Source organism: Aquarana catesbeiana, linkage group LG04 (genome assembly GCF_042186555.1).
Source record: "Aquarana catesbeiana isolate 2022-GZ linkage group LG04, ASM4218655v1, whole genome shotgun sequence".
Classification (NCBI taxonomy): Eukaryota; Metazoa; Chordata; class Amphibia; order Anura; family Ranidae; genus Aquarana; species Aquarana catesbeiana.
The window spans coordinates 554,976,652-554,996,352 of NC_133327.1; the positions used below are offsets into that span (position 1 = coordinate 554,976,652).

At 40.1% G+C, this 19,701-nt stretch overlaps 1 protein-coding gene across 1 annotated transcript in view; it reads right to left on the reverse strand.

The window, feature by feature from the left end:
• Positions 1-19,701, reverse strand: part of PCNX2 (pecanex 2) — a 294,170-nt gene that overhangs the window by 136,008 nt on the left and 138,461 nt on the right. The window contains exons 14-17 of the mRNA XM_073627975.1: positions 18,039-18,130; positions 14,435-14,544; positions 11,007-11,112; positions 9,278-9,370 (exon numbers count right to left, since the gene is read on the reverse strand). Of these exons, the coding sequence (XP_073484076.1) occupies positions 9,278-9,370; positions 11,007-11,112; positions 14,435-14,544; positions 18,039-18,130 (401 nt within the window). The remainder of the gene's footprint in view (positions 1-9,277; positions 9,371-11,006; positions 11,113-14,434; positions 14,545-18,038; positions 18,131-19,701) is intronic.

Below are 19,701 nucleotides of genomic sequence, written 5' to 3' on the forward strand. Positions count from 1 at the left end.
GGAAACTTAGAGAGCGGTGGGGACCAATACGAGAACTCTCAGCAGGAGTGCGGAGAGTTGTCAGAGGGCCCCGGGAAGACTGATGGTGAGACTGGGCTGCCTCGTGGCAGAGGACGGAGGACAGCGGAATCTAGCCTGGAGAGCAATAGAACTGAGCACTATGGATATCCTGTAAACTACAGAACTTTGAGCCCCTGAAGATTGGGTAAGTGAAATTATAAACAGCACATTGAACTGTAATAACTATTGCTATTAGGTATAAGACTGTGGTGATTAGGGAGAAATATGGCACCTAAAAAAGAAAAAAACTCCCCAATCTCAAAAAAACAAAAACAAAGATAAAAGGCACAGCAAATGGAGCAAGTAAAAGCAATACAGGGGCACAATCAACTCAAACAACAGACATAAAGGAATTCTTTCAACAATTACAACCACCACAAAGATTTTCTAACATAATAGAGTCATCCACAACCTCAGGAACATCAGAGGCATCCACAACCTCAGGAACATCAGAGGAAGAGATGGGGCAATTTAGTAACAGCTCACCAATTAATATATCAGAAGCAGAAACAAATCCAATTGTAAAAGGGAGTTGGAACATGAAGGCATATATTTGCTCTCTACCCACCAGGGAGGATATGGACAGATATGTGTATAGGCTAGAAACTTCACATAAAACAGAACTACAAGAACTCAAAGTATCTGTGCAAAATACTCAGGGGAAAATGGACATAATAGACACTGGGTTAACAGCTATGGAACAAAAAATGGTGCAAGCTGAGGCTAAAATACAAGAACAAGATCAAGGCCTAAAATGCGCTATAAATACAATCGATGATCTAGAAAATAGAAATAGAAGAAACAATATTAGGATTAAAGACCTACCAGAAACAATAAGCTTAGAGGATCTAATACCAACACTATGGGGCATTTTTAACACCTTATTACAAAACCCCCTACAACAAAGATCATATTCGATTGGGCCCAAAGAACAGCGGGACTCAGAAAAATAGATCCCACGAGACCAAGAGATGCAATCTGTAGGATACATTACTTCTACATAAAAGAAAAAATTATGTCAGCTGCCTGTCAAAGTAAAACCATAGATTTTGAGGGGACACAAATAATATTGTTTCAAGAACTTTCTAGACATACACTGTATTAAGAAAAGCACTGAAACCTCTCCTGGAGCTTCTTCAAAAGAGACATATTCAATACAGATGGAGATTTCCATTTCAACTCCAAGTGCAAAACAATGGCTTAATGGCTACATTTCGAGATATAGAAGACCTGCCTGGATTTTTGAAGACTATTCAACTCCCTGAAATAGAATTACCACAATGGCCCAAAACATATGTGGAGCCTATGTCTAGACCTAGGGGAGGGGATAGAAGATCCGTACAGTAACCATATGGAAAGGACATTATGAAGAGATTGGGAAACAACAATATTATGGGGATTGGGGGATGGCGGGGGAGTGAGGGGTTGGAGCGGAGGGGGGGGGGGGGGGTGAGATGGTGAGGGGGTTTATTTGTATTCTTTATAATGTTTTTTTTGTTTTGTTTTGGGACACACATGCTAGGACCTAGACACTTACATGTTATATGGGAACAATATATACATATTACATGTTTTGACACAGTGTCATGGTTATGCAATAGAGTTTGTCGATCAGCATACCTGTCTCCATGTGTTCATCTCTAGAGACCAGCTGACCCTCACCTGACTGCTTTTGTAACCTCTCCTCTAAGCATGGCCCCACCCCAGGCCCTATCAGGGAACCCTATATTAACCTGTGCACTGCAAGCCAGCAGTGCTGATCAACCATTGTGTGTTAGCCTCTTTGTGTACTTGCTGTGTTTCCTACACCTGATTCCTGTTACTGACTTTGGCTTGTTCTTAACTATTCCTGTCTGCTCGTGACCCTGACCTTTGGCGTGTTCCCGACCATCCCTGTTTGCCTGTGACCCTGAACCTTGGCGTGTACTCTGTTGTCCTTGTCTACTTGTGGCCCTGACCTTGGCTTGTCCCTTACTTTCCTTGTTGTTCCAGCCTGCTGCCTCCTTCCTCTTCTCCTGTAGTCTAGCGTGAGCTGTGAGACCCTGGGGGCCGCGACCTGGAGCCAGAGTGCAGCGCAGTCCATCCTTACCATTAAAGGCTCTGGTGAACACCTGCTGGGTCTTAGACTCTGCGCCCTGGGGAATCTATGCTCTAGCTCCCAGTGGGATCTGTGTCAGTGATCCAGTAGACCTGCTTCCTGGACCTCCCAGGGTTCAGTCCGCAGCAGCCAGCCATAGGGTCTACTACCTTGATCCCAACAGTGTGCATCTGTCACCCCGCCTCTAGGTGACCTGACACACAAGGTTATGTGTTATATAATTACATGTTACACACCCGTATTATGAGATGTTCATACCTTACAAGATTGGCACTGAGAATACTGGAACATATGCATCGCACTACTCAGTTGTAAATACACACACATGCTATAATAGGTAGATACACAGGTATCAAGAAATAGGAAGGGGTAAAAGTATTCACAAAAATACATGTTGCACTAGAAACCACAACAGGGGTAACAAGTAGTGGGTAGAGGTACGGGATAGGGGTTCCCTGGGGGTGTTTTTTTTTCTTTTCTCTATTCCCCTTTCTCTCTTCCTTTTCCTTCTCCCTCTTCTCCTCTCCCTGGTGCCCTTTCTCTCCTCTTTCCTGGGGAGATGGGTTGAGCGCCTGTTGTGAAATTTTGTTTACTGCGGGTGCTCAACTGTAATGGGCCTGGGAATTGAATGGGCCCAAATTGAGATATAATTGGAGCTATGTGTTTTCAAGTAATAGTTGTATCATAGATAGAAGAATGCACCCTTCTCCTCATACTTCCTTTTTTTTTTTTTCTCCTATTTATTTTCTTCTTTGAGAATGAGACGGATAACTGGGCTTTTATTTTGGCCCAGAATAGTAAACGATAGGAGAAGTGGGTAGAAGAACAGTCGCTCTGCTGCCTAAGTAAAGGTATAAATATATGGCGTGCTAGATGTGGAGGTACTGCTGGTCTTGTGGCAGCAGCTCCCAAACCCCTACTGTAGGGACCTTACAAGTGTAAGATAAACTTAGATTAAGTCATTTAGTTTAGATTTGTGTGTATAATTATATGTGTGCTGTGTAGTAATTTTTATTTTTTTCTCCCCTTTTTGTATGGCCACAGTTAAAATCTGTTCATTTAATTCTAGAGGCCTTACTTCTCCCTCTAAAAGAACGCAAATTTTGAACTCTCTAAATATTGGGATTATTCTTTTCCAGGAAACACATTTTCGGTCAGACCACGTTCTTGATATACGTAATAACCTTTATCCAACATGGCTGCATGGTACATTTCCATATTCTAAATCCCATGGAGTCTCTATTGCAATTCATGAAAATCTACCCCACCAGATTTTACAAAGGTAGAAGGGGGGAGATGGTAGATCTTTGATTATAAAGATCTTATTATACAGAAAAAAAAATCTCAATTATTCATTTATATTTGCCAAATTATGATAAGATCAAAAGTGGAATACAGACTCTAATAGAAGTAGTGGAAAGAGTAGAAGGAACAGTAATTATTGGAGGAGACTTGATTTTGTAATGGATTTTAAATTAGATACAACAGCTACCTGTTCACATAAAGCTAATAGTCAACTAAAAGAATTTAAAAAATTCCTTGATAAATATCAGATTGTGGACTTATGGAGGGTCCAACATCAGACAGAGAAAAACTACTCATATTACTCAACTATACATAATACATATCCTAGAATAGATTATTTCTTTATTAGCCAAACGGGATTGACGATGACCCCTACATCTGATATTGGTAGTTTTCTGTGGTCGGATAACGCTCCGATATATATGGAAGTGGCGGTATCTGACTACAGGAAACCACAATGGTTATGGAGACTAATTGTCAACTTGCTTATGGACAAAATATGTGAAATGGATAAACAGCATTGCCTGTCCTTCCAAGGGAAACAACAGTAGAACTTGAAAGAGACTTTTCACTAGAAGAAATACAACAGGCTATATCCGCGCAAAAGCCCGGGCCCAGGCAGATATACCCCTAGATTCTATAAGATATTCCAGAAGATACTTACCCCTATCCTTAGAAAAACTTTTAATTTTATATCCGTCTCTTACTAATATTGATTTGCGGCTTTACTCTAAAATTATTGCGAATAGACTGACATCTATTTTCCCCACACATATTAATTTAGATCAAGTCGGTTTTATAACAGATCGGGAGGCAAGGGACAATACAATAAAAACATGTACATTAGTGGAATATGCCCAGAAAAATGACATCCCATCATGCTTGATATCAATTGATGCTGAAAAAGCATTCGATAGGGTGGGATGGTGTTTTCTGGCAGAAGCTCTGAGACAGCTTGGGGTGGGACCCTGGCTGCTGCAGAGGATTATGGCTTTATATTCAAACCCTAAAGCAAAAATACGCACAAATGGCATACTTTTTGAGTATGTAAAGAAATCAAATGGTACCGGACAATGGTGCCCCTTGTCCCCCCTCTTATATGTGTTAATAATGGAACATCTTACTACAGCTATTCACAATAATAGGGATATTCAGGGGATTTGTGTTAAAGGTAAGGAGTACAAGATGTCGGTATATGCGGACGACCTTTTAATATATGTTACTAACCTGATAATAGCATTAGCAAATCTTATACGGGAACTCAAACAGTTTGGGGAGATAAGCAACTTTAAAGTAAATTATGATAAGTCAGAGATGTTAAATATATCATTATCTAAAAAAAAACAAGAACTTCTTCAAAAATGTTTTTCCCATTAAATGGCAAGAAATAGCAATTAAATATCTAGGGGTATACATTCGAAGAGATATTGCCAAACTACAGGAGCTACATTATACAACATTAATTCGTAAAGTTATAAAGACACTTCAAAGATATGAGCAGGGGGTATATTCATGGATGGGGGGGATCAATATAGTGAAAATGGATATTCTACCAAAGTTGCTATATGTATTTCAGGCAATCCCTTTGATCCCTTCAGTTAACTTAATGGCACAATTATGTAAAGATATGGGAAGTTTTATATGGGCTCATAAAACATTACGAATAAGAAGAGAAACCCTAATTAGGACAAATTGGAGGTCTTGCCCTTCCGGGTTTTACACTCTATCTATAGGTAGCATCAATAATTAGGATTATGGATTGGTTTCATAACACAAAATAGAAACAATGGGTAACTTTGGAGGAAGATATCACCCCTTAGAAACTTAGATCACTCCCATGGATTAAACCCCAATATCGACCTGGGAAAAAAGAGCTGACACTTTTTGTGTCATCAACCCTGAAGATTTGAGATTTAATGTTAAAAAAAAGCCTTTCTACACTGACTGGGCCAATGTCTCCTTTGTTATCTAATCCTGAATTTCTACCAGCACTTGAGGCTACCATTTTTTTTTAAGTGGAATAGGATTGAGAATACAAGGATAGTTCAGACCCTAGTGGATGGTAGGATTCCTCAGCTATCTGATATGGGGCCTAAACATGAGCATAAATGGATGCAGTACCAGCAGTTGCATACATATATAGGATCTACTTTACAACTTTTTGTGACTGATAGATCGCTAACTAGTTTTGAGCAACTATTAATACAGGAACAGAAACCGACTCATAATTTATCAAATGTATATAAGCTCTTGCTCCCTTCAGGTTCCCTTAAGGAATTAACATCTATGAGAAAATGGGAAAATGAAATAGAAAAACCTATTTCACTATCAGAATGGAAGAAGGCATTTTATTTGATATACAGAATAGCGATTACGGCTACACCAGGAAAGAAATTATAAAATCATGATAATATGGTATTGGTGTCCAAATGACCTGCACAACATAAATAGAAATAAATCGGAAACATGTTGGATGTGCTTTAGGGAAAGAGGTACAATGGCACACATATGGTATAGGTGTCCAATGGTGAAGGATTTCTGGATTAAAATATTTCATATCTATCGGATGGTATCGGGATCCGATACTCAATTTAGTATCGATACCTCAATACTATCTATTATGCCAGGCTCAATGAAATTCATCAGGAGAGATATCCTGCGTCGTATGATAACAGCAGCTAGGTCAATAATAGCCCGTAACTGGCGAAAATCAAAAAGTCCCACAATAATTGAATGGGCCTGCGAGATGAGAGAAATGCAATCCATGGAGGAAATGAATATGTTTGTGGAGAATTCAAATAATCAAATATATCAAATATGGCAACAATGGGAAGAGTTTAGAACTTTGGCAAGCTTTTTACAATACTTATGAACAGGACTGTGCCACCCCCCCTTTTATATTTTTTTTATTTTTATGTCATTGTTGTTTCGGTTTGGATATAGGATACATGTTCAGGTTGGTTATGAATAGAAGGAATGAATGGTGGATGGACAATGCATAGAATTATAAGTTAAATGGATTAATATAGAACTGGATATTAGAAATTATTATTGAATATTGATATTTTTTGGTGATGACGCAATATAATATTGAATTTTTGTAATAAGAATAATTTAAAACTAATAAAGGAGATTGAAAACAAAACCTTCCATGCCCCAACATGGCCGTGATTGATGGGTAAATTGTTATCAGCCTATTGCTGACATATATTCTAAACCTTACCTACTCTAGCCATAACAAACAAAAAAATTTTGGGCTATAGATACACTTTAAATTCATAACTTATTATCATAGGAAGCTATAGGGCCAACCCAATAAAACTCAAGAGAAGAAAAATATCACACGGTTGCAACTGTATCCCAAAGCAAACACTCAATGTCTTGTTTAACGTTTGCCCAAACAGTGAAATCAGATTTTCCTTTTAGTTACAACTCCAGTTCTCTGAGTATTTTCAATTCTCATTTTTTATGTAATGTTAAGTCCCTGGAGCAGACATCTTTGCACAGTAACTTGTCAAATGAACACACACATCAATCAGAATAGATACAGACTTACAACAAGCCCTTTCAAGCTGGGTATCAATGTAAAAGTAATCACTGGGGAAGTACTGAGCATGGCAGACAGCAAGATGACAGCAGTGTGCAGCTCCGGAAATAAATCTATGTTTTTGTGTACTTCTGTCTGACCCGGAACTAGGGCAAAGCCGCAATGCTCCCTTCAGCCAGGTCTGTACTAGCCTGGTGTGCATCACCTTGCTGGCACAGTCAGACTCTTAGGGCAGCCAAAGCTGACCAGAAAGGCCCCTGCATCTCCACCCCTACTTCAGGATCCAGCGGAGGTGGAAGACAGTGCACTCCTCCTGAGCCAAGGCCCCAGTCTGCTCCAACAGATAAAGTCTATCTGTCAGAGGGCACGGGAAACCAGGGCCCGGCAGCAGGAAGGCTGGTGGTTTAAAGCCACTGCTTTAACCCCTTTGGTCACTTCTTTTCGACATCCACTATCCATTAATGGCAGGAAGGGTTCGCTATTTGTTTTTAGAAGTTTCTTCTACTGAGGTGGAAATGAATCCAAAAAGGAAGTGAATCCACTTTCCCCTGCAGATCAGAATGTGATTCAGTCCTGGACAAACTATTTATTATATTATTTTATATACAGTATTTAGGAGGCATATTTATAATGCAGAAAAAATTACATTCACTAAACACTGATTGCAGTAAATAATCCCCGTAAGCGCAAATGCATGCACCAAAAACATACACCTACAGTGAATGTTTGGTAAATATTTGCTGCTTTATAAATACACCCACAGTTAGTTTTTGCTCCTGTGTGGAATAAAATGTGTTATGCTGCGTACACACGAGTGGAATTTCCGACAGAAAGAGTCCGATGGGAGCTTTTCATCGTATATTCCCACCGTGTGTATGCCCCATCGGACTTTTTCTGTCAAAAATTCAGACGGACTTAGATAGAGAACATGTTCTATATTTTTCCGATGGAGCAAATTACTATCAGAAAAACCGCTCGTCTGTATGCTGTTCCGACGTACCAAAAACGACGTATGCTCTGAAGCAAGTAGGAGACAGAAGCTATTGGCTATTGAACTTCCGTTTTCCAGTCCCGTCGTACGTGTTGTACGTCACCGTGTTCTGGACGGTCGGAATTTGGTGTGACCGTGTGTTTGCAAGACAGCTTGAGCGGAATTCTGTCGGAACTCCGTCGTAAAAACCTTCAGAGTTTTTTCCGACGGCAAAATCGGTCGTGTGTACAGGGCATTAGTAGTGTATGGGGATGTAATCCTTCTATATACTGGGTAAAAATAATTTGTGTCATTTTAAAACCAAATAAAAAACATGGATTGCTGTATTGTACAGCTGTATTGCTACATTAAACATATGTTTTTTTATGGTATGTGAACTCTTTTAGTAGTAACCTTAGCTTGGCCACCACAATACATAAATACCTTTAACCTCAACAGATAAATCTGTTCCTCGCCATTACATTTTCAGATTACTGTTGACTGAAGAAAAAAATTGCCAAACTCCTAGGTCTTTGGTTAAGTGTGTGGAACTTGAGGGAGCCTTGCATAGCATTTTCCAGAAAGAGAAAATACTGCTGCCCTTGCATTATTTTTAAAACTGACTTTTAAAAATCAGCTACTCACCAGCCATAGAGTCCAGTGCTGTCTTCATGCAACCTATCCTTATGTGCCACCATTTTAGATTTGGGATGTGAGTTCCTGGTGAATCACAGCTGGCTCCCTACTGCACATGCAAAAACCAGTAAAAAATAAATCTTTCCAAAAACAACAATGGAAAGGGCTTAAAAATGTTAAAAATTAGCACACATGGGATATGTTTCCCTGAGCACTTAATCTGCTATAGCTGCTCATTTTATGGAGAAATTAAACAAGAATTCTCATTTCACAAGAAGAAATGTATACTGCTCCAGGTGAGTGACTTATCACATGCTCCGCTGCAAAATTCCAGGGAACTGGTCCAGCTCGTTGCATTCCAGCAAACCTGTGAGAAGAGGAAATTAATCACTGCACCCTGGGCTGCAGAAACCTTTCTTATTTATTGCTCCAGGCCAGTGTGTGGTCATTTACTTCTTTTTATGAAGAATTCTTATTCTTAACACTATTTGTGCATATTTTCTTTTCTCTAGGTTTATTGAGCCAGCCCCATATATTCATCATGTAGCATGAGCACTTTACAACCAAAAGTAAGTAAAAAGTTACAAAAGGAGCAGAAACAATATTGTAATTTGCAATTGTGCATTATTCTTTCCAAAATATACATATATATATTACTTACTCTTAGAGACAAAAACACTGTGCTGGCACTGACTGCAAATGTTAAAATAGCAATCACTGTGCAGACAATAAGATCGGAAATTAAAATTTCTTTCTGTGAAAAAAAAGTTTGTGATTAGGATGTCCATGCATCTTTAGCAAACAATATAGTTTAAATATATTAAACAATTTTGGATAAAACAAAGCCATATCTATAAGTAAAGAAGAAAACCTACTACCTTGAAAATGTACCTAAAAACAAATAAACCATGGTCCAAAGGCTTTCCTTTTTGCCCGTCTCATACGTTTAATTATATTTGCTTATTCTATTTCAGTTACAAAATAACCATAATAATTGATATTGAATGAAAATGGAAGTAACCAGTAACAGCTTAGGAAACACACAGTAGGAAAAAAAATTAAACTTTTTTTATTATAACAGACACCTCTATGCCAGTCAATTAAAGGATGACTATTAAAAAATAATCCTCCCACATGCAATTTGTCATAGTCATGCACATTATTACTTGGTATCATAAGATCATGACAGTGTACTAAACTTACCACAGGCAGTATTTCTTACTGTGTGGGATCTATCCCTGGGAAATGGGCATCCCTGTATTTGTCCTATGGGAGCCAGACACCATAAAGTTTGCAGTGAGCAAGCTTTAACTTGTCACACTGTCCAAGAGGCAATTCAAAAATGGTGCCAATAGTGCACACTGGTCTTGCGCTCGCACAGATTGCTTCAGCCATGTTATTTTGGATTGATGCTTGCACAGTGTGATGAGGTGGGACCTGCGCAGTGCAAGGTTTATACTTCTCAGCTCCCCTGGATGATGTGGGGCCCTGGGAATGAAAGACACAAGCCACAATCTATGAGTAACTTGCTGCTGACCTGATGCCTGAACTGTTAATCCTGACCTCTAAATTGTCTGCCTTAACTTAATCCCAACTTCCGAATCATAATAGAATCTAAATCATAGAATGCATGAAGATAAAAAACCTTGAGTATTTACAACCACTGGTCTGGTCCCCAAACTCTCAGAGTTACCTAATCCTGACCCTGTAATTTTCTGTAAAATGCAATGCAATATGGCAACCTGAAGGCTTTCTGTACACTGTTGGTATACACAATGCCTCAAAAAAATGTAATATCCTGCTTGTGTGATTGGATCACTGATTTCCCCAGAAGTCTGCACTAAGATACAAGTCAGATTTTAGGAATCCTAACGCAACAGACATTCCATTTATGGTGAGATACTCCCTAAATGTTAGTTACTTCTAAAGGCATGCCCACTGCAGAACATTAGGAGTTCACTGGTTGATTATAATGAACCAGACCCTCCAATTCTGAATCATTCAGGACAAGACATGGTAAAACAAATGGTCCTTTCTTCAGAACATAAACAGATAGGATTCTGCAACAATGTTTGTTAAAATGTTTGCAATGTATACTGATCAGTAAGAGGGGATTGGTTTTTTTTCTCTAAAAAGGTGGAGTTCTTCAAATTCTAATAATGGAAAAGGGGAGGTGATGAGAACCCCCCCCCCCCATTCTTCACTTAACTTAGTAAATGAGGTGAAACTCTGCTGACTGACATCATCCAATCATCTGCAAACAAAAATACTGTTTTTTTCCAAGGTGAATTTGTACCACATCAACTAAGCTAATTAAAAATTCCCTTTCAAATTGAACAATCCATTATCCTTAGGTAAATCAACCCCTATGTACTGTTTAGGAAATTTACCACTAAGAGCTTTATCTTCTGCGGTAAAGGATCTTCTTGCTGTGTTGGAATACTTTTCACATTTTCACAAAACAGTCTGCGAAAAATGTTACATTTAACCAGGGATCTATAAAAAAATAAAAATAAGCAAGCAAAATAATCTTATCATATGACTGCAGAATCAGTAAAGATTTATTGACATATAATTCACCAAGGCCCTCTGCTGGATGCCATGTTTTGTTAAATTTTATGAAGTACCGTAATAAGCTGATGAGCAAAAAAAAAATGGCCCTAATATATGTGTGGCAGGGGAATTAGATTGTGTTTGCAGGGCAAATCTATGGGTTTGCTTTATCCTCAACAGCACATACATTTCTGAGCTCTTTTCCTTAAAGCTGAACTCCAGGCAAACAGTTAAAAAAAAGATGAAATACTTATATGAGAGATGTTTTTCCTGCCAAAGGATTTGTATTTCTTTCTACCTGGTCCGGACATTTACACAGCTCTGATCCACAGCACATCCCTTTCTAGCAGGGGAACGTTTTCTACTGCGGTTTCATTTTAACTTACAGGTATCCTTTGCACCCCACCCTGTGACTGGACCGTGAAAGGAGAAGAAGCACACTGAGGAGCATATTGCTCTGCTACTCTGCTTTCTCTTTCTTTTAGTATGGTTCCTTGCACATAATTGTTAAATTACATACGCTAGTTTAGTGGTTCTCAACCCTGTCCTCGAGTACTCCCAACAGGCCACGTTTGCAGGTTTTCCTTTATCTTGCACAGGTGCTTTAAATCAGAGTCAATGGCTTGGTATTTTGGACAGCTATTGTATCTAAGAGTAATTCCCAAAACATGGCCTGTTGGGGGTACTTGAGGACTGGGTTGAGAACCACTGCTCTAGTTGACCCAACTAACAATAAATCTTTTCAGTCATTACAAGAGAGATTTAAAGTGTAACCAAGGGCAAAGCTGTTTTTTTTAAAGTTTTGGATATAGTGGAGAGTGATTAGAACACCTGTCAGTTGTTATTGCTGTCTGTGCCCTTGTTAGGGAGATTTACCCTCTTTTTTTTTTGTCCTGTTTACTGTTATCATATTTTGGGTTGACACCAGAACAGTAATAGAGGGGAAATCTTCCAAAGGAGATACAAGTTCTGGTGACCCTGGTGACACCCGGCATTCCCTCACTTTGGATGGCTTTCCTCTCATTTCCTGTTTTGGCTATAGGACAGGAAGTGAAGGGAAATCTCCCCTATGAGACACAGATGGAAATAAAACCTGACAGAAATCTTTAGGTATCTATATGTATCTATAGATAAAACACTGTCTCCAACAGACACTCAACCCCACAGGACTTCTCTAAACCCCATGTCTGCTTCAGATATACTCAGGTGATCCTCATGCATCATGCTTGATTACATTACTATACTCCACAATGATTGCTAAAAAATCCTCTCTCCCTCTTATACTAATAAATGGACAGCTGACCTCAGTGTCTCTCTTGAGGAAGATGAATAGGACCAAATCCAGACCACAAAAAAGTTCTTCCCACTAAAGTGGATAATTCCCCATGGGGCTTTTTAGCAGCAAAAAGGAGTCAAAATAATTTTTCATAAAAATTATTAATTTTATTCATCAAGAGACAATTGAACATCAATGTGATACAAAAGTTAAAATATGAGCTCTGGTGTACACAATGCGAGACAGTTTGAACTATGAAGGGGAAGCAAACAGTGGATAATACCATGTGATATAACTGATAAACAATATAAATCAGAGGGTACTCCCTCACAGTATTGATGAATTGTAATTGTACTATCCGATGTCTATGAAATGCCCCAATGCATTTCGACCCTAAGGATTATGGTCTTCTTCAGGGGATTCTTACATTTCCCTTCCACCAAGACGGCTCGCTTATCCAGAGACTTCTTTTTGTTAAAAAGCACAGAAGGAGATAAAGAATTCCCCCAATGATGATCCCGAACCTTGCTTGGGAGTTGTGCTCACCTCCGCCCAAGGGAAGAACAGCCCTGGCCCATGAGGCTTACAAGTGGTCACAGGTAGTATGCCCCCCATAGGGGAAACTCAAGACCAAAACACCTGATTATTTTGTAGAAATCATTCAGATTAAGAACACACAAGTGCCAGGTCCAAGAGTCTGAGAAAACATGTCTGTGTGCTCACATCAGGGATCAGCTGAGTGTGTTCTTAATCTGAACAGATAGACACTGTGCATCTAATTGTGGATATCACAGTGCCTGAATGATTTCTACAAAATAATCAGGTGTTTTGATCTTGAGTTCCCCTATGGGGGGCATACTACCTGTGACCACTTGTAAGCCTCATGGGCCAGGGCTGTTCTTCCCTTGGGCGGAGGTAAGCACAACTCCCAAGCAAGGTTCGGGAAATTATTTTGACTCCTTTTTGCTGCTATAAAGCCCCATGGGGAATTATCCACTTTCGTTTAAACATTTGTACTGGGGTGTGCAGCCATATCAGACTCCTATACATGTGTCATTCATTGCTATAGTTCTTCTCACTATACATTGAAGTCCTTGTAACAAACTATAAAGTGCTGTCTTACTTGTACCTATTCAGGTTAGGATAAATAAGTTTTTCCTCAGCTACCATCCTCCTACTTTAGAGGCAGTGCTGTGCTGGGAACACATCTGGTGGAGCTGCCCAATAATTGCAGCCTTTTGGGTTAAGTCTTCCACATGGTCTACGGTTACCTAGGCTACCCTGACCGAACTGTGGCAATCCTAAATAACGCATGCCTGATATCACTCCTAGTTGTCTTAAACTTACAACTCCCTACAGTGGCATAACAGACATAAGCCAAGGCCAGGAAACTGCCTTTCTTGAAAGCAAAAACCAAGTTATCTAGGCAATAATTCATGAAGAGATCAAAGCCATGTTGGGGTATTGGATAAATGAGTACATCAAGGTGTGGCTGTCCTTTATAGACAAATACCTCCAGGCTTTAAACACTTTCTAGCAATCACAATGCACATATTCCCCAATTATCAATTATACCTTGCCATTCTGAGCGTAGGTGTGACCTCCCCCAGCTCCATACCCACTGGGATACCCATTACCACCCTGCTTCCTGTCACTCTTTCTAACTTTTATTCTAACCCTGATTAAACAATCCAGTTTATAGTCTGTAGAACCTATAGTAATCATGCACCTGCATGATCTGGTCTGTTCTATAAACACATTTCTCAAACTGAACTTTGAAATGCAAAATTACAACCCTGTATACTCTGTTATTGTAATAATTTGATTCCCAAGATGAAAAAAAATACTGTAGTTCAGCTTTAACAAACCTATTTTAGGAAATCTAGAGTGAGAAAGATTAAATGTCTATATTGTTATTTTTTTCCTAAATGTTTTAACATTGCTAATTAAATACATGATATAACAATTAATATTAGAAATGTTACTTACATTAGAATAAATGGATCACTACTTTGTCGGCTCAAGTGATAAGAAAGTGAAATCAAAAGACCACAAAAAATAGAAAAGGGGGGTGGTATGTGTCTAATGTCCCAGGGCTCCTAATAAATACATAATTACAAAAACATATGTTTGAGTGGTAAGTGATACATTCAAATTGAATATGCTATTTTAAAAGACATATTATTTTCAAGCTATTCCTTTAACTGTATGTAATAAAATGTAAAAAAAAAAAATCCACATTTCACATTTTCTATCACTAGAAGTTCTACTTACTAAAGAACCCCTTATTCCTGGGCAGATATGGAGGAGCTCTAGGCTAGGCTAGCATTTCTGACCTTGAGGTGGAATCCTTAACTTTTTGTGGGGTGAAAGGAAATGGGTGTACGTCAAGTTAGTACATTAAGGCTCCATTCACACTAGCGCGTTTTTTGATGCATTTTGCATTTTGCAGAAATGCATGGGAATTTTTTAACATGGGTTCCTATGGAACATGTTCACATCAATGCCTTTTTGTACCTCTGCATTTTTGGAAAGGGTCAGGGACTTTTTTTCATGCAAAATGCAGCATTTTGCATGTAATTGCATTCAATGGACCAGCATCAAAAACGCAAGTGCAGCGTTTTTGCAGTGTTTTTACAGCGTTTTTGATGTGTTTTGCATTTTTGGCGTTTTTTTTTTTAGACTGTATACAGTCTAAAAAAAACTGTAAAAAAAAAAAAACGCAAAACGCCGCAAAAACACTGCAAAAACACTGCTCAAAAACGTGGCAAGCATCACAAAAGAAACTCCAGAAACGCTCAAAAGCAACATGCATAGATGTGAATTGAGCCTAAGGCCCCTTTCACACAAGGCGGACTCCGTTTCCACGGAGCCCGCCTCGGTCCGCCGGCTCAGCGGGAGATCAGTCCGTTGATCTCCGCTGAGCCGGCGGATGACAGGTCCCTCTCTGCTCACTGAGCGGGGAGGGGCTTGTCAGGCGCCGCTGCCGCCTATGAAGGGATCGGATGAAAACGGACAGCATGTCCATTTTCATCAGATCTCACCCGATCCTATCCGCCAGCGACGGACCTGGACGTAGGGCCATCCGTCTGCTTTTTGCGGATCGGACCGGGTCGGATGTCAGCGGACATGTCTCCGCTGACATCCGTCGCTCCATAGGCTAACATGGAGCGCCCGTTCAGGTCCGCCGTCAAAACTGACAGGCGGACCTGAACGATCCGATCGTGTGAAAGGGGCCTAAGGCCTGATTCACACCTATGCATTTTTAGTGCTTTTTGCATTTTGCAGATTTGCACTACAGAACGTGTTCCATAGGAAACCATGTTAAATGGACTATAATGAAAATCTGCAAAATGCAAAAAGCACTAAAAATGCATAAGTGTGAATCAAGCCTTAGGCCTGGTTCACCCTTATGCAGGCTGCAGTTTGCATACTGCAGGTGCATTTTGTGTTTTTCAATACACGTTTTTGATCCATTGAAGTCTATAGACCCAAAAACCAGAAAAAAGTCCCTGGCACTTTCCATAAAATGCACAGATGTGAACTACATCCATGAGAAACTATGTTAAATGGACTGTAGTGTGTTTCCGCAAAACTAAAAATGCACAAAAAAATGCATAGGTGTGAACCAGGCCTTAAAGAGCTTATTAAAGACAATACACTTCATAAAAAGGGTTAGGACACTGGATACCCCAAAAGGACTCCAGACTTCTCTTCTAGAAACAGTCAATGGATATTTACTTTAAGCTTAAACAGTCTATATTTGTAGGTCCCAGGTGGCACAAGTACCTTCAAGGATAAGCAACCAGAATTTCCAGCAATGTCCACCAGCCACAGCTTATATCAACTCTCCAGGACACTAATCAGCAACAAAACTTCTTCTCAAGATGCTCTATATAGGCAACCGTCTTCCTGCTTTACTTTATCTGGATGTACTCTTCAGCAAGGCAGCATATACTTCCTAGGCCTAGACTCAGGCCCCTCTTTCAGCAGCACCCTCCCCCAAATTAGTTCTGTGGAGGCAAAATTTTCCTGCACAACCTCCTTTTCAGGCAAAAATTGGAATGACAGAGCCAACCTTGCCACCTCTCATGGCAATCACCCAGAGAGCAATAACTATTTTCCATGGTCACCCCAAACATTTATACCACCTAAAAATTTGCCAGAGAGGAATAAGTAGCCAAAACTCATTTTGTTTCTTCTTGTTCTGTCTGCCAGGAATAATCCCTAACAGGAAAAAAAAAAAAACAATAGTCTCAAATGCAGAAAATAAAGAAACAATAACAATTAGCGCTCAGGCTGACTACAGCTTAGCCGCCCTCTAAATTTGGACTAGGGACACTCCGGCTTAAAGTGTTACTAAACCCAGGATCCTGTATTCACTATATCTGGCCTCCCACAGTACACAGAACATGAAAATGCAATTATTTTAGTAAATATAAACTGCTAAATACCTTTTCTCATCAGCAATATATAGCAGTCTTATGACTTCTATCAGTGTCTGGTTAAAGCTTGTAGGAGGAGTTTTCATTCTACTCTGACTGTCGTATGAGGCTGCAGGACCCCTGACCCTCTGCCTGGACAGTGCTGATTGTCCCTGTGCTGATCACATGCACCCTCCAAAAAAAAAAAAAAAACCCTCTAGCAATACACACCAAACTGAGCATGTGCAGAGTGACTCCAAAGGCTCTGTTCTATCAGCAGATAGATTGGGGACAGAGGAATAGGGGGAGGATCATAGAAGACAGGATAAAACAGCCTTTTTACACAATGCGGAGGATTAACCCTTTAGGTTCCACGGTGAGTATAACAAGTATGCTTTACTGCATATACAGACTGATTTTACTGTTGTGGGTTAGGTAACACTTTAAGACAGGATCCATACATTACTATACTATGCCACACCCTGTTTTCTGTAGCACCATGCCCACTGAACAGGAAGCATAGCCCAGATTCCAAAGAACAGTGTCCCATTCAGCTTCTTGCAACAAATCTGAATCTCAAGTACAGCACTCAGTGATTGCAAACAGTATGTGATTGGCTCCAAGTTACTTAAAAAAATTTAGACTTAAAGCGGTGTTCCACCCAAAAATGGAACTTCTGCTTTAAGTGTCAGTGACCCCCTGACATGCCACATTTAGCATGTCATTTTTTTGGGGGGGAACGGGTACCCTCTTTTTACAGGCATCCAGCTCCCACTTCCTCCCCTGGTGCTGCTGCGCCGGAAGGAAGATCACCAGAGGAGCGGGCTTTGTGCGCCTGCATTGCTGGACCATGGAACAGGTAAGTGCCTGATTATTGAAAGTCAGCAGTTACACTTTTTGTAGCTGCTGACTTTTAAATGGGTGGAACTCCACTTTAAGTAGCTGCCTAACCTTAAGTAAAGAACAAGGGAACTAATTTTACAGTAAACAGTCAAATAACAAATATAACCTTTCTTGGTAAGCCTGTGTGTCAAGGACCCAGGGATTTCTAGAAATAAGCACCCAGTATACTTAAAAACTCCTAAAATAAAATGAATGTCTTAACTAAATGTAGATCACTTTGTTTCATTACAGCATTATATAAGATGATTTTAAAGGTATAAGCTTACCTTTAAGGATTGGTAACAAACAATAAATAAAAGAGCAGCAATAACAGTGCTCCGAAATAAACTGTATAACGCTGACAAAAACCCATCTTTGGCTGCAATAAGAAATGACATTTACAATTAAAAAAATATCTAAAAGAAAAGATTTGTTTAAAAATCGCGTACATTTCAACTTCAATTATTTATTTTATTTACTATCAATTACTATGCATGTGTAGAAAACTCTAGTGTGCTATTAGTATTGGTGTAGGTAAATTTAAGTTTATGATACATGGTAAGTTATGTTAGACTGAAATTGGGTTGGGTTACTGCAGGTCTGGCTGGAAGGCTCTACAGTGCAGGTCTCTGGTACCTCCCCCTGGATGTAGGGGCTCGGAGAAGCTTCTGGAAGTTAGTGGGTGAAGGCCAGAGGGCCTGATCTGCATACTTAGTGGAGTCTCACCAATCTCCAGGCAAAATGTCCTGGCAGATTGGATGGATCAGCCCTTAAATATGGGAGAGCCTAACCAGCAGGGGAGTCGGGTGAAAGATGTAGTGCTGAGGAGGCTGTCGGTGACCTAGGAGGGGACCCCTGGGTCTAGGGGGAGCTCCGTCTTCAAGCTGGGACTCTGGCTGGCTTGGAAGAATCCTTTCAGTGACCAGTTTGAGAAGGAATCTTGCCTAAGAGCAGGAGGGAGCAAGGAGGACCGAGTGATTACATCAGCACATCCAGGGATTCACAAGGGGAGAAACTGCCACATCTAGCAAGCTTTCAAAGGCCAGCGCTGTGCTTAACTCTTTCTATCCCTTGCCCTGGAAGATCTTTGGAGCAGCCAGGTTGGCTAGTAGTTCCTGCAGGCAGTGGAGCTGGGAGTAGTTCTACAAGAGGAGAGAAGATACTACCGCATGCAGTTTGCAACATTTGTGCTATTTTCCAAAGGGGGCTGAAAGCTCCTGATCCATAAGGGACTTTGTCACTGATCCAAGAGACTGGGTGTTTCTAGCAAGAAGAGCATTCCAGGATCTTTTGTCTGTACATAGGAAGGAAGTTGTCCATATCTGTGTTCTTCGAGTCAAGTAGGGCATAAAATATATATAAATAAGATTTCTCTTAAGCATTGTACTAGACACCCGCACTCTGACCAATAGGCAATTCAGCTTCAGGTTTGTATCCCCAGGCTAATTAGGAAATTATACAGAAGTAAACCTCTCCTGCTCTTGAGGGTTTACTTATATGCATAGTTTAAAACCACTTTATTAGGCCTGTAAGTCCCAAATTTGCACTGTATAAATATATCTGCTTCCTTTATTAGTGTGCTCAGAGTGGACTACTAATAAACAGAGAGGGGGAGAGCTGGGTATGGGAAAAGGTACACAAGGTATGTTTTTCCACGTGATTCCAATCCACTGTTCCCATTACGTAGAACAGCAGTGTTTCAAGATTTCACAAATGTTGTAAAAAAAAAAAACTCTGTAAAGCAATTAAAAGAGGAGATAGCTCTCCTAAAGGGAATGGCTCAGGGTGGCTCTATTTGAGATAATGCTCTTTATCCAGCACTACCTATCAGTGGCTAGGGGGAGGCTTCTGGGGCTACAGCCCCGAATCTGGGACCCTTAGCCCCGAGTCTCTTACCGGGTGCAGCCAGGGGCATAGCTACCTCGAGGCCTCTGTGTCATTTTTTAGGGG